Source organism: Crinia signifera, chromosome 5 (assembly GCF_055691185.1).
Source record: "Crinia signifera chromosome 5, ASM5569118v1, whole genome shotgun sequence".
NCBI lineage: Eukaryota > Metazoa > Chordata > Amphibia > Anura > Myobatrachidae > Crinia > Crinia signifera.
In genome coordinates this window covers 226,556,541-226,572,425 of record NC_139221.1, presented here as the reverse complement: position 1 = coordinate 226,572,425, position 15,885 = coordinate 226,556,541, and the positions used below count along the sequence as shown (strand labels likewise).

Sequence of the window (15,885 nt, the reverse complement as noted above, 5' to 3'; positions counted from 1 at the left end):
TGAATATGAGTATCTGTTAAACAAATGTGGGAGTTCGGGACATGTGCTTCCCATCATTGCCAGACTGGTGCAACTATGGCTCACCATAACAATGCAGTGGTAATGTTCCATGTTTAAAGGGAGTGTGACTGGATACTACAATGCTTGTCTAACCATCAGGCAAATCTTAGTGTAGTTTCTATAGAAGTGAACAATGCACCCATGTTTATCAGTGGTCCTCCAGATACAGTAACTGACCCTCTAATCGAGTAACAATGTGTACATTGAGTGCAAAGTCTATAATCTGTCCCCGAGAGAAGTATATCCTCAACATTTAACCAGTAAAAAAAAAACAGTACAGGGGCATGGTCAGGGGTAGAAGGGCATGGCTAAGTATAAATGGGTGTGGCCAAGGGTAAATGGTGGCTCACCTATGATACTAGTGGCTGTTGCTAGAGACTGCCAGCGCTATCAGGGAAGAACAGAGGGAGCCACCTGTCACAGAGCAGCACTGCGTGAGTATGTATACCCGCAATGGTGCTATACAATACACTACAGAACCTGGTACAAACAGTACAGCTCCATTTTAGCTGGTACAGACTATAATAAAAACTGTATGTTACATTTTTATTTGAGTTAGAATACAAATGAAAGGTTACTTATACTGGCTAAAATGGTAAATTTGGAAGGTGTGAAGGAGGTTGGACTGTCAGGCACTGGGGCCCAGCAGGGTTTTCCTTGTACTCCTGTGGGCCAGGCCAACCCTGCTGCCCATTGATTTTACAATGGCTGGCCTGTCACCTATGTTTCTTTAAAACAAAAAAAAACTTACGATTTCTTTTCTCAATTTTTATTTTCTCTGATTGGCATCTGCTAATTAAGTAGAGAGCATAATATACAACCACAGTCCTACCCTATGGGCACAATACAGTCCGATCTTGGCAGCAATACCATTGAGAGCCTGATCAGTACCTGAGTGGGTAACCCCAGGTGCTTTGCTCATATATATATACCACATTAATTTTCTTTCTCAGGCTCTCATTGGCACTTTACTTCCCTCCTGTCCCCTTGCTATGGTTTCAACTACCAAGGGGAACTAGGTTATAATTGCCAACAGCAGACCTGTCAACAGCAGATTTGCACTATATTTCATACCCACACAAGATTATTCCCCCTGCATCTGGGCACACTCAACCCATCGTTCACTGCAGTAGCCAGTGGCGTAACTACCACTCCGCAGCCCTAGCGGTGGTGGTGGTGGGGGGGCATGAGACACTGGGGTGCAGGATCACGGTGCAGAGGCTGCCAGATAGCGCGCCAGAAGTCCTGAGTGAGAAGTCTGCAGCAGCTGCCAATAAAATACTCAGACTTCTCTCTCTGGCTATCTGTGTGAGGACGCTCAGTGACCCGCCCCATGGGGTGGGTCACTAAGCATCCTTACACAGAAAGCCAGAGAGCTCCCCTACTACCCAGCCCACCGCTCCCCCTTTACCGTGGCCGGCCGCCGCTCCCCCTTCCTCACTGCTCGTTGTAGAGTAGAGAGCAAGATGCTCTCCTTCCGGATGGATAAAAGCAGCACAGGTACTGTTTATTGTGTACCACCGCTGTCCCTGTGTGGGGGTGGGGATTTGGGGTGCCAAATTGTTTTTGGGCAGGGGGGGAGCTTCATCTCTAGTTACGCTACTGGCAGTAGTACACGGTGGGATAGCAGATACCCAGGGAAAAACCGAGTGGGCACTTTCTCTATATTTCTATAATATCCTGTAATTTATTGCATACAATGTGCTGATTTCTAGGGAACACAGGCAACGATTCTTATCACTAGACCAGGGTGGGGCATGTACCCTATGTAGGGTCTGCACAAAGAGGATTTATTTCCTCAACGAGACACAGTGGCGTAAGTTCATCACAGTTGCCCGGAGACAAGATATATACTGTATTGGTGCCACCCCTCCCACCACACACACACACACACACACACCCACACACACACACACACACACACACACACACACACACACACACACACACACACACACACACACCCTTATATAATATTTGTCTGTTCTGAAATATATGTGTTTTATATACATACACACACACACATATAAAGAGAGAGAGAGAGAAAGAACACATATATATTTCAGAACTCAGCTACAGAATGGATATCGATGGCCTTCAATTAACTGATTTAAACTAGCAGGGGAGGAGAGGTGCCCCCTTGGGAGCAGGAGCCCGGCCGCAGATAACTCCATTGCCTCCCAGACTTCTGCCCCTGACGAGACATTATTTCTAAGTCCCAGGCTATTTCTAAAAATTTCACTGTATACTTATGAAAATTAGATCATATCCAACGATCTCACTTGTTGTAAACTTTTAACCAGTGTTTCATTAATACAGCCCAAAAAATGTGGTCCATAGAATGAAATATTCAACTTATTGTGAACCTCATATAAACCCGGTTGTTACAAAATTATAAAACCACTATCTTAAATACATTAATGTACACTGATTTACTTTTCCTATCTGTGCATTGACTGAGAATCTATTTTTAAATATAAAACTAATAAACATTATAATTAAACCTTTTTAAACAAAATTTACCAAGAGTGCCCCAATAAAGAGAGTCTACTTTTCTCTTCTATATTCTGTCTCCATTAGCATCTGCCCCATGGTATGTGCAAGATATATGTCCGAAACAGGCTTTCCTTCTCCAAACACAGAATCTTTTCTTATCCATGCCCTTTAAACATACAATCGTGTTGTCACTGGCTAGACATAACATTTGAGGGCAGATAAGAACCACTTTGCCCATCTAGTATGCATTGCCCATAGTTACCACCACAAAATTATTTCACAGCAAGACAGATCCACCCAAGAATAGGACAGAAATATGCTAAATATGCATAACTTCACTTCTATTCCTTTCATTTGCTGTATGCAAAAAATCCATGTGATTCAGAATCTGTCCTTATGTATAAAGTGACTTATCTGTAATACTATTACCATACCGTTCTTTAAAGTCTTCTGCACACGCTTGTATATTCTCTGTCTGCAGCATAAGTCGCGCATTCTCCAAAACAGCATCTCCCACCTGCAGAGAGGAGAAGGCAGCAATAAAGGTGACTGAAGTCTTTCTAGGGTATATTATGTCAAGGTTCTATTGCATAAAATGTTTCTGCAATATACATTGTTTGGCCAAGACAATGAAACAAAGGATTGTAACGATAAAAGCAGAATCATTTCCTAGACTTCATATGTAGAAAGGGAATATATACGGATGACAAGTGTTAGGCATGCCAGCTATCGGAATACTGACACCAGTACCCTGATAATTTCAATAGCGGTCTCCCGCTAGTGACTAACCCCCCCCTTCAACACTAACCCACTCCACATACATTCCAGGGCTGCTCCTGTAGCCACAAATTGGGATGCCAGTGTAGGTATTCTGACTGCCACATTGCATAGAAAGGTCCAGTTAATGATTCTCCTTTAAATAATATAATAACTAAGACACCCTCCTGGAATGGCCAGAAGGCCGCCAAAAAACAGGCCCACCTTCTGGCCAACCAAAAAGGATGGAAAGTCCGCCGCAACTGCTGCCGTTTGCCCACGACTCCCCCCCCCCCTCAGTGGGAGGGTTGGTGGCACCTAATGATGCAAACCGCTTTACAATGCCTCTAATTCCCGTCAATGCATGGCGAGTGGCCTGACCACAATGACACAATCACGCTGGCCATGCCCCCAAACACTGCATTACCCTCATAGCTCCGCCCATGCCCCACCCTTTCTCATCATGCCTGTGGCTCCGCCCCCTGCTTCACGGAGATGGCTGCCTTTTTACGGAGAGTAATGAGTGCACCTGCATACCTTCCGGGTGACCTGGAAAATGTAAACTACTGTATGTGGGGTCCTGAGGACTGAGTTCGAGAGCCCCTGATCTAGACAAAAAACTTCACAAGGAAGACAGTGCTTAGGAACAGACTTCTTGGGCCTAATTTAAACCTGATTGTTGGGCAAATTTGTTTTCAAAATGGGCAAAACCATATGCACTGCAGGGTGGGGGGGGGGGCAAATGTAACATGTGTAGAGAGTTAGATTTGGGTGGGGTGTGTTGAAACTGAAATCTAAATTGCAGTGTAAAAATAAAGCAGCCAGTATTTACCCGACATGGATACAAAATAACTCACACACACACTCTCTCTATACATGTTACATCTGCCCCACCTGCAGTGCACAAGGTTTTGCCCGATTTGAGAACAAATTTGTCCTGCATCAGGTCTGAATTAGTCCCGGCAAACACAGGGTGTGATTTATTAGGTTGAGAATGTATAGGTCAACACTGTAAAAAGGTAAGGACAAAAGTTTGAACCCAGGAAAGGAATACACATTAAAATATGTTGACATGCCCTTTTCACATTTTTTTATGTCAATGTCAACACCTGAGCCTGTGGACCCCCAATTACCACCTCCCCTCACAATGCCATGCTTTAGGCCAGGTCCCTCACTGTGCTGTACAGACTTCATCATTTGCAGTTGGAGCCCACATGGACAGTAAAGAATGCAAAAGTAAAAAACAAAAACAAAACTCATGTCGACCATTTGCTTGTGTCAAACTTGTGACCATGCCAACCATATGCATGTTGATCATATGGTGTCAACCTATTTACTGTTGACCTAGACTATCTGGATACCCGAAGAGTCATAAATACTGTAGCTCAAATAAATCATTATCTATTGTGTGAGAAACCTGATTAACCCCTTCGCTGGTAATCCAGAGAAATTTCTGGGCTATGCCTTACTGCCCAGACTGGCAAGCCTCGGGATTACCGCTGAATAGAGCCGGGCAGCGCCACTGAGCTGGTGGCTGAAATCATCTTCAGCGCTACCTGGCTCCAGCTGTTTGGCAGCGCGTCCCCTTCCCCTCCCATCTCCCTTCCCCGGCTGTGTGACAGTCTATGCCTGTGCGGCAACGTCACGCCGGTTGCCTGGGGCAGGGCCGGGTTGCTGGGGGGCAGGGTCGGGCAGTGCCTGACATAGTACGAAAAACACAAAAAATTGGAACTTCAAAAAGTGAGGCGCAGAATATACTTAAAGACTTCCTTGGGTCTTCTTCTTTGTTGGTTATTCTGTGATGGCAAGGACTTTTAGTATTATTCTCCGTTTTTTCGTCAAGGTAAGTGTCCGTGATCAAAAAATAAAGAAAGAATAATAATGAGTTTCAACCTGTGCGTGGTTATTTGATTTGAGTCTATAAGATAAGACAATTAGGTGCTCTTGGAATGAAGTGAAAGTGTACTGTGCGTACCAAACTCACGTTAAACAGGTTGGTACGAAACTTATAAAGGTATCTTTCGACGTGATGATAGCTTCTATTGTGTTTTTCCTCTTTTAGTGAGGGAAGGAGGTGATTCTCCGGTGTGCTCAAAGAAAGGAGAAAGTACAATATATGTGTAGATTCGTACAGAAGGATTTTTTTGATCTGTGAGGAGCCCCAAATAAATGATGGCGTACCTCACTCACCAAAGTTATATGTGGATTAAACGTATCAAGGTATCTTTAAATTGTGGGCGTACCCTTGCTCACAGAGTGTTTTGGGAGTTTCCACTTATAAAGGTTTCTTTCCAGTGTCTCTGATATATTTCCCTTCTTTAGTAGAGGAGGGGGGTGATTCTCCGGTGTGCTCAAAGGAAGAAAGAAATACAATATATGTGTAGATTCATATGGTATACGGAAGAATTATTTTGATTTGTGAGGAGCCAGAAGAAGTGATGGCATACCTCACTCACCAAGATTATATGTGAATAAAACGTATCAAGGTATCTTTAAATTGTGGGCGTACCCTTACTCACGGAGTGTTTTAAGGGGTTCCACTCATAACGGTTTCTTTAAAGTGTCCCTGATTTTCCCAAGGTTTGTTGTAGGTCACCATTCAGAAGTTTCTCAAAAAGAAATCAATATGCCATGTGTCAGGGATATGGTCAATTTGATATGAGGGGGGAAGTATTACACCAAATTTAAGTACACCTCACCCTTAATTATTTAAAATAGACAATTGATGGGCGTACCCCGACTCACACTTGTGTGTTTAATGGTCCGCTCATCAAGGTTTCTTTTATAGGGATAGGGCTCCAAAGCTTTTTTTCCTTTTTTTTAAGATAGGATTTTCTCGTTCAGTATTCCATATAAAAAGAAGATATGTTGAAATGTAATGACACTCTTTTCAGACAATACTTCCAATACTGGATATACCTCAGACAGCGTACCTTACTCACAGTTGAATACGGTGATGCAAGGCCTATAGCGGTTTCTTTTATAAGAGACTTCTTTTTGAAAAAACTTTCAGCCCAATCCGTTTTTATCAGAAAAATACCAAAAATTAAACTTTTAATCCAATTAGGTAAAACATATGGGGCATCAATATAAAACAGCAGTTTCCATAAAAAGTCCAACAGTTGTTTTTAAAAAAACAATATGTATAAAAAATAAAATAAAAAAATGCAGCAAAAAAGTATTTTTAAAAAATCCAATACATACATTAGAGGAAAGATGGCTGTTCACTCCTCTCCAGTGGCATCGACGCGTTTCGGTCAAGGACCTTTTTCAGGACATCCTGGGCTGAAAGTTTTTTCAAAAAGAAGTCTCTTATAAAAGAAACCGCTATAGGCCTTGCATCACCGTATTCAACGGTGAGTAAGGTACGCTGTCTGAGGTATATCCAGTATTGGAAGTATTGTCTGAAAAGAGTGTCATTACATTTCAACATATCTTCTTTTTATATGGAATACTGAACGAGAAAATCCTATCTTAAAAAAAAGGAAAAAAAGCTTTGGAGCCCTATCCCTATAAAAGAAACCTTGATGAGCGGACCATTAAACACACAAGTGTGAGTCGGGGTACGCCCATCAATTGTCTATTTTAAATAATTAAGGGTGAGGTGTACTTAAATTTGGTGTAATACTTCCCCCCTCATATCAAATTGACCATATCCCTGACACATGGCATATTGATTTCTTTTTGAGAAACTTCTGAATGGTGACCTACAACAAACCTTGGGAAAATCAGGGACACTTTAAAGAAACCGTTATGAGTGGAACCCCTTAAAACACTCCGTGAGTAAGGGTACGCCCACAATTTAAAGATACCTTGATACGTTTTATTCACATATAATCTTGGTTAGTGAGGTATGCCATCACTTCTTCTGGCTCCTCACAAATCAAAATAATTCTTCTGTATACCATATGAATCTACACATATATTGTATTTCTTTCTTCCTTTGAGCACACCGGAGAATCACCCCCCTCCTCTACTAAAGAAGGGAAATATATCAGAGACACTGGAAAGAAACCTTTATAAGTGGAAACTCCCAAAACACTCTGTGAGCAAGGGTACGCCCACAATTTAAAGATACCTTGATACGTTTAATCCACATATAACTTTGGTGAGTGAGGTACGCCATCATTTATTTGGGGCTCCTCACAGATCAAAAAAATCCTTCTGTACGAATCTACACATATATTGTACTTTCTCCTTCCTTTGAGCACACCGGAGAATCACCTCCTTCCCTCACTAAAAGAGGAAAAACACAATAGAAGCTATCATCACGTCGAAAGATACCTTTATAAGTTTCGTACCAACCTGTTTAACGTGAGTTTGGTACGCACAGTACACTTTCACTTCATTCCAAGAGCACCTAATTGTCTTATCTTATAGACTCAAATCAAATAACCACGCACAGGTTGAAACTCATTATTATTCTTTCTTTATTTTTTGATCACGGACACTTACCTTGACGAAAAAACGGAGAATAATACTAAAAGTCCTTGCCATCACAGAATAACCAACAAAGAAGAAGACCCAAGGAAGTCTTTAAGTATATTCTGCGCCTCACTGTTTGAAGTTCCAATTTTTTGTGTTTTTCGTACTGTTGTAAAGTGTTGGTGACACTTTAGGAACTGTAACACCAGGGCTGCACTGCGCCATATAGAATCCTGTGACCTCCATTTACATTTAAGTGCCTGACATAGTGTTCAGCGGCACTGCTCGGACCCTAGACACAGCACTCCCCCTAAAAAACTCGCCCAGTGGAGAGCGCTACCTTAAAAAAAAACCACTGAAGGGGTTAATAATAGTTAGGATGATAAGGCAGACATACTGTACCTTATTAGATATTTGGGATGTTATTGATTAGTAGAAGCATAACACAAACACGGATGTCTGAACTGGCACTGGGTACACACGGAGAGATTTCCACTATTTTCCTATTCAATTTTGCTTATACAGTAGAAGCAAAATTGAATAGTAAAATAGTGGAAAACGAAGCGTGTTAACTGCCTTCGATGTAGATTCATCCTGATGCGTGTCCCCCGCTGCACCGGGATTGAATGCAGAAATAGACTTGCCTGGCAAATCTATTTCTCCTTCGATGTGGAAGATCAAAGGCAGTTACATGCTGCTCTATGCAGTATCCCCCCTCCCCGCGACCCTCCTTCCACCTTCCCTCCCTCTTGTTCGATTCTGGAAACCCGTTGGGTCCAGGGGGCCTTCAATATCGAATAGGTATTAATGGCCGCCAGGATCGAACCATGTGTACCCACCAAATATTGGAACTGGAATTAGGAAACTGGAATTAGGAGACTTTTATGAATGCACTGTATGCTATTTTTTTAAAAACTCACTTTTTTTAAAAACTTTATTTAAATATAAAGTTACTTTAGTAAATAAATCTATATAATAAACAATAAGGTAGGTCTGTTTGTCCTTAGTGCCTTTGCCAGAGATACTTGCCTACTCTCCCAGAAGTTACGGAAAGGCTCACGATTTTTTGGGGACACCCCTGCACTCTTGCAAGAGCAGGCAGATCTCCTGCATCCTGACCACACCCTATTGAAGTGGGCAGGATGGAGTTATGATCATTGGCATTCAATTGCCAGCAGAGAGAGCGCAGAGCTAAACATTTTTTTTAAACAACATAATTAAAAAGCTAAGATCACAACATTTTTTTTTGTTCGAACAGTATTATTAACCTCAATAACATTCATTACCACTCATTTCCAGTCTATTCTGAACACCTCACAAAACGGTTCTTAGGCCAAAAGGTTGCTCTGAGGTAGCTGGATGACTATGCCAAGTGACGCAAGTGGGCAGCACAAACACGTGGTCCATTTAGGAGTGGCACTGCAGTAGCAGACAGGATGGCATTTTTAAATACTAGGCCCCAAAGAACACATACTGCAAAGAAAAAAGTAATAAATTAATAAATCCTTAATTTCAGTGACAATATCTGGATACCCGAAGAGTCATAAATACTGTAGCTCAAATAAATCAGACTGTGACAGCACCAAATTATAGGGCACACAGTGGCAGCACCCAATTGTAGGGCAGACAGTGGCAGCACCCAGTTGTAATGCAGTCAGTGGCAGCACCCAGTGGTAGGGCAGACAGTGGCAGCACCCAGTTATAGGGCAGACAGTGGCAGCACTCAATTATAGGGCAGACAGTGGCAGCACCTGGTTATTGGGCAGACAGTAGCAGCACCCAGTTATAGGTCAGACAGTGGCAGCACCCCCTTTTAGGGCAGACAGTGGCAGCACCTTATTTTAGGGAAGACAGTGGCAGGACCCAGCTATAAGACAGACAGTGGCTGCACCAAGTTATAGGGCAGACAGTGGCAGCGCTGAATTATAGGGCAGACAGTGGTAGCACCCAGTTATAGGTTAGACAGTGGTAGCACCCAGTTAGAGGGCAGACAGTGGCAGCACCCAGTTATAGGTTAGACAGTGGCAACACCCAGTTATAGGGCAGACAGGGACAGCACCTAATTTCACGGCAGACAGCACCCAGTTATAGGGCACACATTCGGCAGCACCCAATTATAGGGCAGACAGTAACTGCACCCAGTTATAGGGCAGATGGTGGTAGCACCCAATTATAGGGCAGAAAGTGACAGTAGATAATTATAGGGCAGACAGTGACAGTACCTAATTATAGGGCAGACAGTGGCAGCACCCAGTTATAGGGCTGACAGTAACCATACTACAGGCTACAGTATATTTAAAAATTTGGGGATAAATTGTTGGTGGTTTATCGCTCTCAATTTGATCTCTTTTCCAGGCTTAGTACAGCTCACCAAAAAGGTGTTAAGAAAGAAAATCTGAAGGTTGAATAAGCAGTGAGGAGGCATGAACCACTAAAGGGTGCTTGCATGCTGACACTTTAGTTCAGGGCTGGGCAACACCGGCCCTCCAGATGTTAATGAACTACACATCCCAGGATGCTTTGCATTAGTTTTGCTATGTAGCCGTGCCGAAAATGATTCAAGGCATGCTGGGATGTGTAGTTCATCAACATCTGGAGGGCCGGTGTTGCCCAGCCCTGCTTTAGTTAGTAGACCAGGGGTATTTCAATGAGTTAGAGGATAAGCCAATCAGGGTGTTTAGGGAGGAGTAGGCACGATAGAAGTGATCACGTGCTAGGGTGATTTTCCTCTTTCCTTCAGAATCCCCACCCTCCCATCCCATACTTGCCAACTTCTATGCTGCCCTCTCCTCACTGGAGTAGGGGGCGTGGCCATCACCGGGAGGGGCGGTCCAGGGGTGGAGCAACAGACGTGCTGCTCTATTGGGACTGTGGCTATAGCAAACGCGTTGTTTTAGCTCCGCCCCCGGCAGTGCAATGTCGGTATTTCAGTCATTGCACTGCGGGGGGCGGGGCTAAAATGACGCAATCGCGTCATTTAACCCGCGGACCCCCCTGCCGGGTGGGGGGTTCCAGGTGATGGATGGAAATGCGGGAGGGTTGACCCCCTTTCCGGGGTCCCTATCCCATCCCTATTTATTTTTCCTCGGCGGCGGTCTTGAGCATTTGTGTGAGTACATAGATAGTGGGTGTGCTCTCCCTGCCATCGATTGTCATGCTTCTGCACGGGACATGGCCACACTATCTGCAAGGGTGGTTGTACAGGGAGAGTGATCACCAGCGGTGTATGCGATACATATATGACATGGTGATGTTAAGTTTAAGTTATGGTTTAAGGTTAATAAAGTGTTCAGCATGAAAATACCCGATGGTGAGTTCATTAGGATTCACAGGATTTAGTTGCAGTCAAATAACATTCATACCACATGTGTACAAGTGCTGTTAGTGAAGGCAATGCTTTGTGTATCTGCTGCCATCTTGTGACGAAACATATTGATGGTCTATGAGAAAACATATTGATGGTCTATGAGAAAGGTTTATTTCACCTTTATTAATATTTTATTTTTTTTACAGAAAAACATACAAGGTGAGTCTACGCTACGCAATCAATTTAATAATCTGATAAAATATCTCAATACACCCATGTTTCATTTGGTCAGATCATTGCATTATACAGTTCTCTGCTGCTGTGGTCAAGTATGAAACAGTAAAAATGCAGACACAGCAAATTATATGTGTGTAACTATGTTGATTTGCCTTAATCCATGGGGTCAATCCAATTAATCACAAGCTTATTCACGTCATGATTAGGGTGGGTAACCCCGGGCCGATATTTCAATCATGAGATTCAGGATTGAAAAATTGTCAATCTGAGGGATTCCCGGGATCCTGGGTTTGGCCTCCTGATGGCGAAGTGGGCGTGCATTAACCAGCGGATAGGTAATGCAAGCACCGGTGGACACAGAGTGCGGGGACCAGCGGGCAAGGAGTTTGAGGCCCAGCCAATGCAGCGGAGAGGGCAGGCCAGTGTGTGGCTGCGCAGCGTGACCTCTAACATTCAAAGCATGAGGCAGAAAGAAATGAAATGCGCATGCCAGAAATGCTAGAAGTCCCCGGATCCTGCCAATCCTGATTGAGTTACCCCGTAGGGTTGTGTACAAAAATCTGTGAGGAGAGATCGGGCAATGGGGCAGATGTATTAAGCCTTAACAAGAGGTAAATTCAAGTGTGATAAGGAGAGATAAACATCCAGCCAATCAGCTCCTTACTGACTTTTTTCAAACACAGCCTGTAACATGACAGTTGGCAGGTGATTGGCTGGACGTTTATCTCTCCTTATCACACTTTCATTTATCTCTTGTTAAGGCTTAATACATCTGCCCCAATGAGTGGTGTGAATTAAGGTGTCGTTACCAGTGTTTCTCGCTCATCACAATGGCAAGTCAATGTACAGTATTTGGATTGACCCCAGTGTGTTGATGTTTTATAGTGTTTGATAAATAATGCATTCTGCTCAAAATAAAAATGTCATTGAATAGTTGTGTTTTTCCATTAATTAATTATAGCTCACTTGGGGACATGCAATAGAATTTGATCTGCAAGTGACAGTGAGGAAAAGTCACTTCTGTCCTCCAAACTGTCAGACTTGAGGGTTACAGTGCAAATCATTGTCAAGGTGTGATTTACACAAAAACGCTGGTCATCGATGGCCAGCGAGATTTCTTAAACTGCATTCCCGCTATAATTCTATCCAGAAAATAATAAGGGGTAAATTTACTAAGATGGGAGTTCTATTGAAAATGGGATCTTACACATAGCAACCAATCCGTTTCTACCATACTTGCTGACTTTGGAGCTGCCCTCTGCGGGAGAGGGCAGCCAGCTCTGTTAGGCAGGGGGGGCGGGGCCATCGCCAGGAGTAAAAAAGAGCCGGTTTGGGGGCAGAGCCACAGACGGGTTGTCCTGTTGGGGGGCGTGCCTAGGGTAATCGCGTCATTATAGCCACGCCCCCCGTCGAGCAATGCCGTCATTGCACTGCGGGGGGCGGGCTAAAATGACGTGATTGCAGCATTTTACCCACAGATCTCCCCACCACCACTGAGGGGCAGTTTGCAGGAGATGGGGGGTTATGCGGGAGGGTTGCCCCCCCTTTTCGGGGCCGGGAGGGGGACTAGTCCAGGGGTTATGCTACCTGTGCCTTATCGGGTGATGCTAGGTGTGCCATATCAGTCTAGGGGTGATGCTAAGTGTGTCATGTCAGTCCAGGGGTGATGCCATCTCTGCCGTATCAGTCCAGGGGGGATGCTACCTGTGCCATATCAATCCAGGGGTGATGCTAAATGTGCCATATGAGTCCAGGGGTGATGCCATCTGTGCCCTATCAGTCCAGGGGTGATGCCACCTGTGTCGTATCAGTCCAGGGGTGATGCTACCTGTGTCGTATCAGTCCAGGGGTGATGCTACCTGTGCCATATCAGTCCAGGGGTGATGCTAGGTGTGCCATATATCAGTCCAGGGGAGATGCTAAGTGTGTCATGTCAGTCTAGGGGTTATACTAAATGGGCCGTATCAGTCCAGGGGTGATGCTAGGTGTGCAGCATCAGCCTAGGGGCAGGGGTTAAAGTAAGGGGGAACAAGGTGGAACTGAGTTCCACCACCTCTAATGATGAGGTGGAACATTTTTACCTCCACATTGGCCCTGCACAGTAATTCTCACAGAAAAGCTTTCTAGTCTGCAGGTGGGTGCCAAAAACCCTACCACTGGCCCTGTCTCTGCCTAATTGGGGGAGGGGAGGGGGTGTAATTAGGTGGCATAGAGAAATTAGTTCCCCCAAATCTGCATGACCAGTTTAAACCCTGCCTAGGGGTGATGCTAAGTGTGTCATGTCAGTTCAGGGGTGATGCTAAATGTGCCGTATCAGTCATGGAGTGATGCTACCTGTGCCGTATCAGTCCAGGGGTGATGCTAGGTGTGCCGTATCAGACTAGTAGTGACGCTAAGTCTGTCACATCAGTCCAGGTGTGCTACTAAGTGTGCCATATCAGTCCAGTTTTTGTGCCGCCCACTTGTGTCGCTTTGCATAGTCATCCAGCTACCTCGGTGCAACCTTTTGCCCTAAAAACAATATTGTGAGGTGTTCAGAATAAACTGGAAATGAGTGGAAATTAATGATATTGAGGTTAAAAATAGCATAGTGGATTTTATTTTTTTGTAAAAAAAAAATACAGATCCAAAACATGAAACATGAAACACAAAAATTGTGGTGTTTTGGAACAGATCCAGATCCAAAACACTGCCCGAGATACAGACTCAAAACGTGTTTCAGAAAACACGAAAGTGCCCGGTGCACATCCCTAGACAGAATCAGGTTAGTTGTTATGGGCAACCTCTTTTCATTTTTAGAAAGTTTCAGAGGTGAAACTCCTGGAGACAATGGAGTCATTTGCCGCTGGGCTCCAGCCCTAAAGGGGGCACTCTCTCCACTGTCTGCCATGTCTTTGCTCTGGTAATCTACCACTGAGTGGAGTGCAATTGAGCATAATCGGGACTATTATACCCACTCCTTCATCTCTATGTGGTGGCTCGCCCCCAACTTCTGAACCTCTCTGTGTTGGCTCCCCCCATTTGCTTATTCACTGGACTCTCAATGTGCCCCCACCCTGCTCGCATTGGGCATCGGGCTGATAAAAGTGTAAAAAATAGAATAAAACTATTGTATATTGCTGGTGAACTAGGAGCCCCAGTAAGCCTTGGAGAACCACAGTTCCCAGCATGCGGGGCATTAATGGGCCCACTGGAACTTATATTAACCCAATGCCCACCAGACAGGGGCTTTGGGGACAGGTAAATTCTGGAAGGGGGGGGGTCCCCACTCCCCCAGGACCCCTGCCGAGGCTGACCAGTCAGGGGGTTAATGCTTTGGCCGGGGGGACTTGTATAAAAATTCTCCCACCGGCTGTGGCATTACCCTGCTGGCTGGTTGGGCATAGTGCTGGTTCTTAAAATTGGGCCTGGTGCTGGATTTAAAAAAATCTGTGGAACCCTACTCGTTTTTTTCCCTAATTTATTAAAACCAGGACCAGCTCTGTGAGGACCCCACGCCGTTTTATTATTATTATTTATTTTTCTAATTCTTTTACACTGAAGCCTGCATGGATTTGACTGATCCGTGCAGGCTTCTACCAAATACGCCTGGAATATGAAGTGTATTTTCCAGGCGTATTTTACCAGCAATTTGCGCCCGTATCCTGCTAAGTGCTGGTAATTAGCGGGCGTATTTTTAAAACGGATGCTTAGTAAATTAGGAATCACCATTCTTTTGAATGGTGATTCCTATTCGTATTGTATTGATGACGTATACATTCGTATTTGTAAATACAAATACGAATGTGCCATGAATACAAATACGAATTAACATATTTTCAGGACAGTAAATTCTGTAGATAAGAATACTGTAGGCCTAAAAAAAAATTGTATGTTACAATACAAATACGATTTTTTTTAACCGTATTTGGCTTAGTAAATTTTCCCTAAAATGTCACTTTAAGTTTTAAACACTTTTTTTTTCTCTTAGTAGCACAGTTCTTCTTATTTCATTTGTAACACTTGGCTTGCAAATGTATTCACAGCACAATATAACATAACATAGCAACTGCCTTCACTTTCAAAAGTGTTTTCAATACAGCAAAAACATTTCCCACATGGTACTACAGTGCCCAGCATAGAATTTATGCCATTAATACAGACGTTTTCATTACTTGTGGTTATACATACAGTATTATTTGCCTTCAAGGATACTGCATATTCATGACCACTGCAACACTAGTGCTTCTGGCACACCTTGCAACTCCCAGACAATCTTCTGTTTAAATATAGTATATAGTAGATGTGCTCTGGTCACTGGTTCAGTCTGAGTGACCAGAGCACATCTACTAAGGGTGAGGATTGCCTCCTGGAGCACCCCTGATTCTGTACTGAATTTATCGCCTTTTAAATTGTATTAAGTTAACCCCTGATGAAGTCCCGCTAAAGGGGCGAAATGCGTTGGATTACTTTCTTCTGCTGTTTCCATGTACCAGAGATGTATCAATGACATGTACAAAGATCTGGAATAACTATTACCACTGTGTGGAAAGAAAATACTTTTTAATAAATATTTAAAGATTGAATGGACTTTTTTCCTATGTGCTAGATTTATATTGACTAAG

The 15,885-nt window shown here is 43.7% G+C and overlaps 1 protein-coding gene across 1 annotated transcript in view; it reads right to left on the bottom strand.

Moving 5' to 3' along the window:
* BFSP2 (beaded filament structural protein 2) overlaps window positions 1–15,885 on the bottom strand; it is a 47,623-nt gene that overhangs the window by 22,240 nt on the left and 9,498 nt on the right. Inside the window, exon 2 of the mRNA XM_083188590.1 lies at window positions 2,991–3,073. Within this exon, the coding sequence (XP_083044716.1) occupies window positions 2,991–3,073 (83 nt within the window). The remainder of the gene's footprint in view (window positions 1–2,990; window positions 3,074–15,885) is intronic.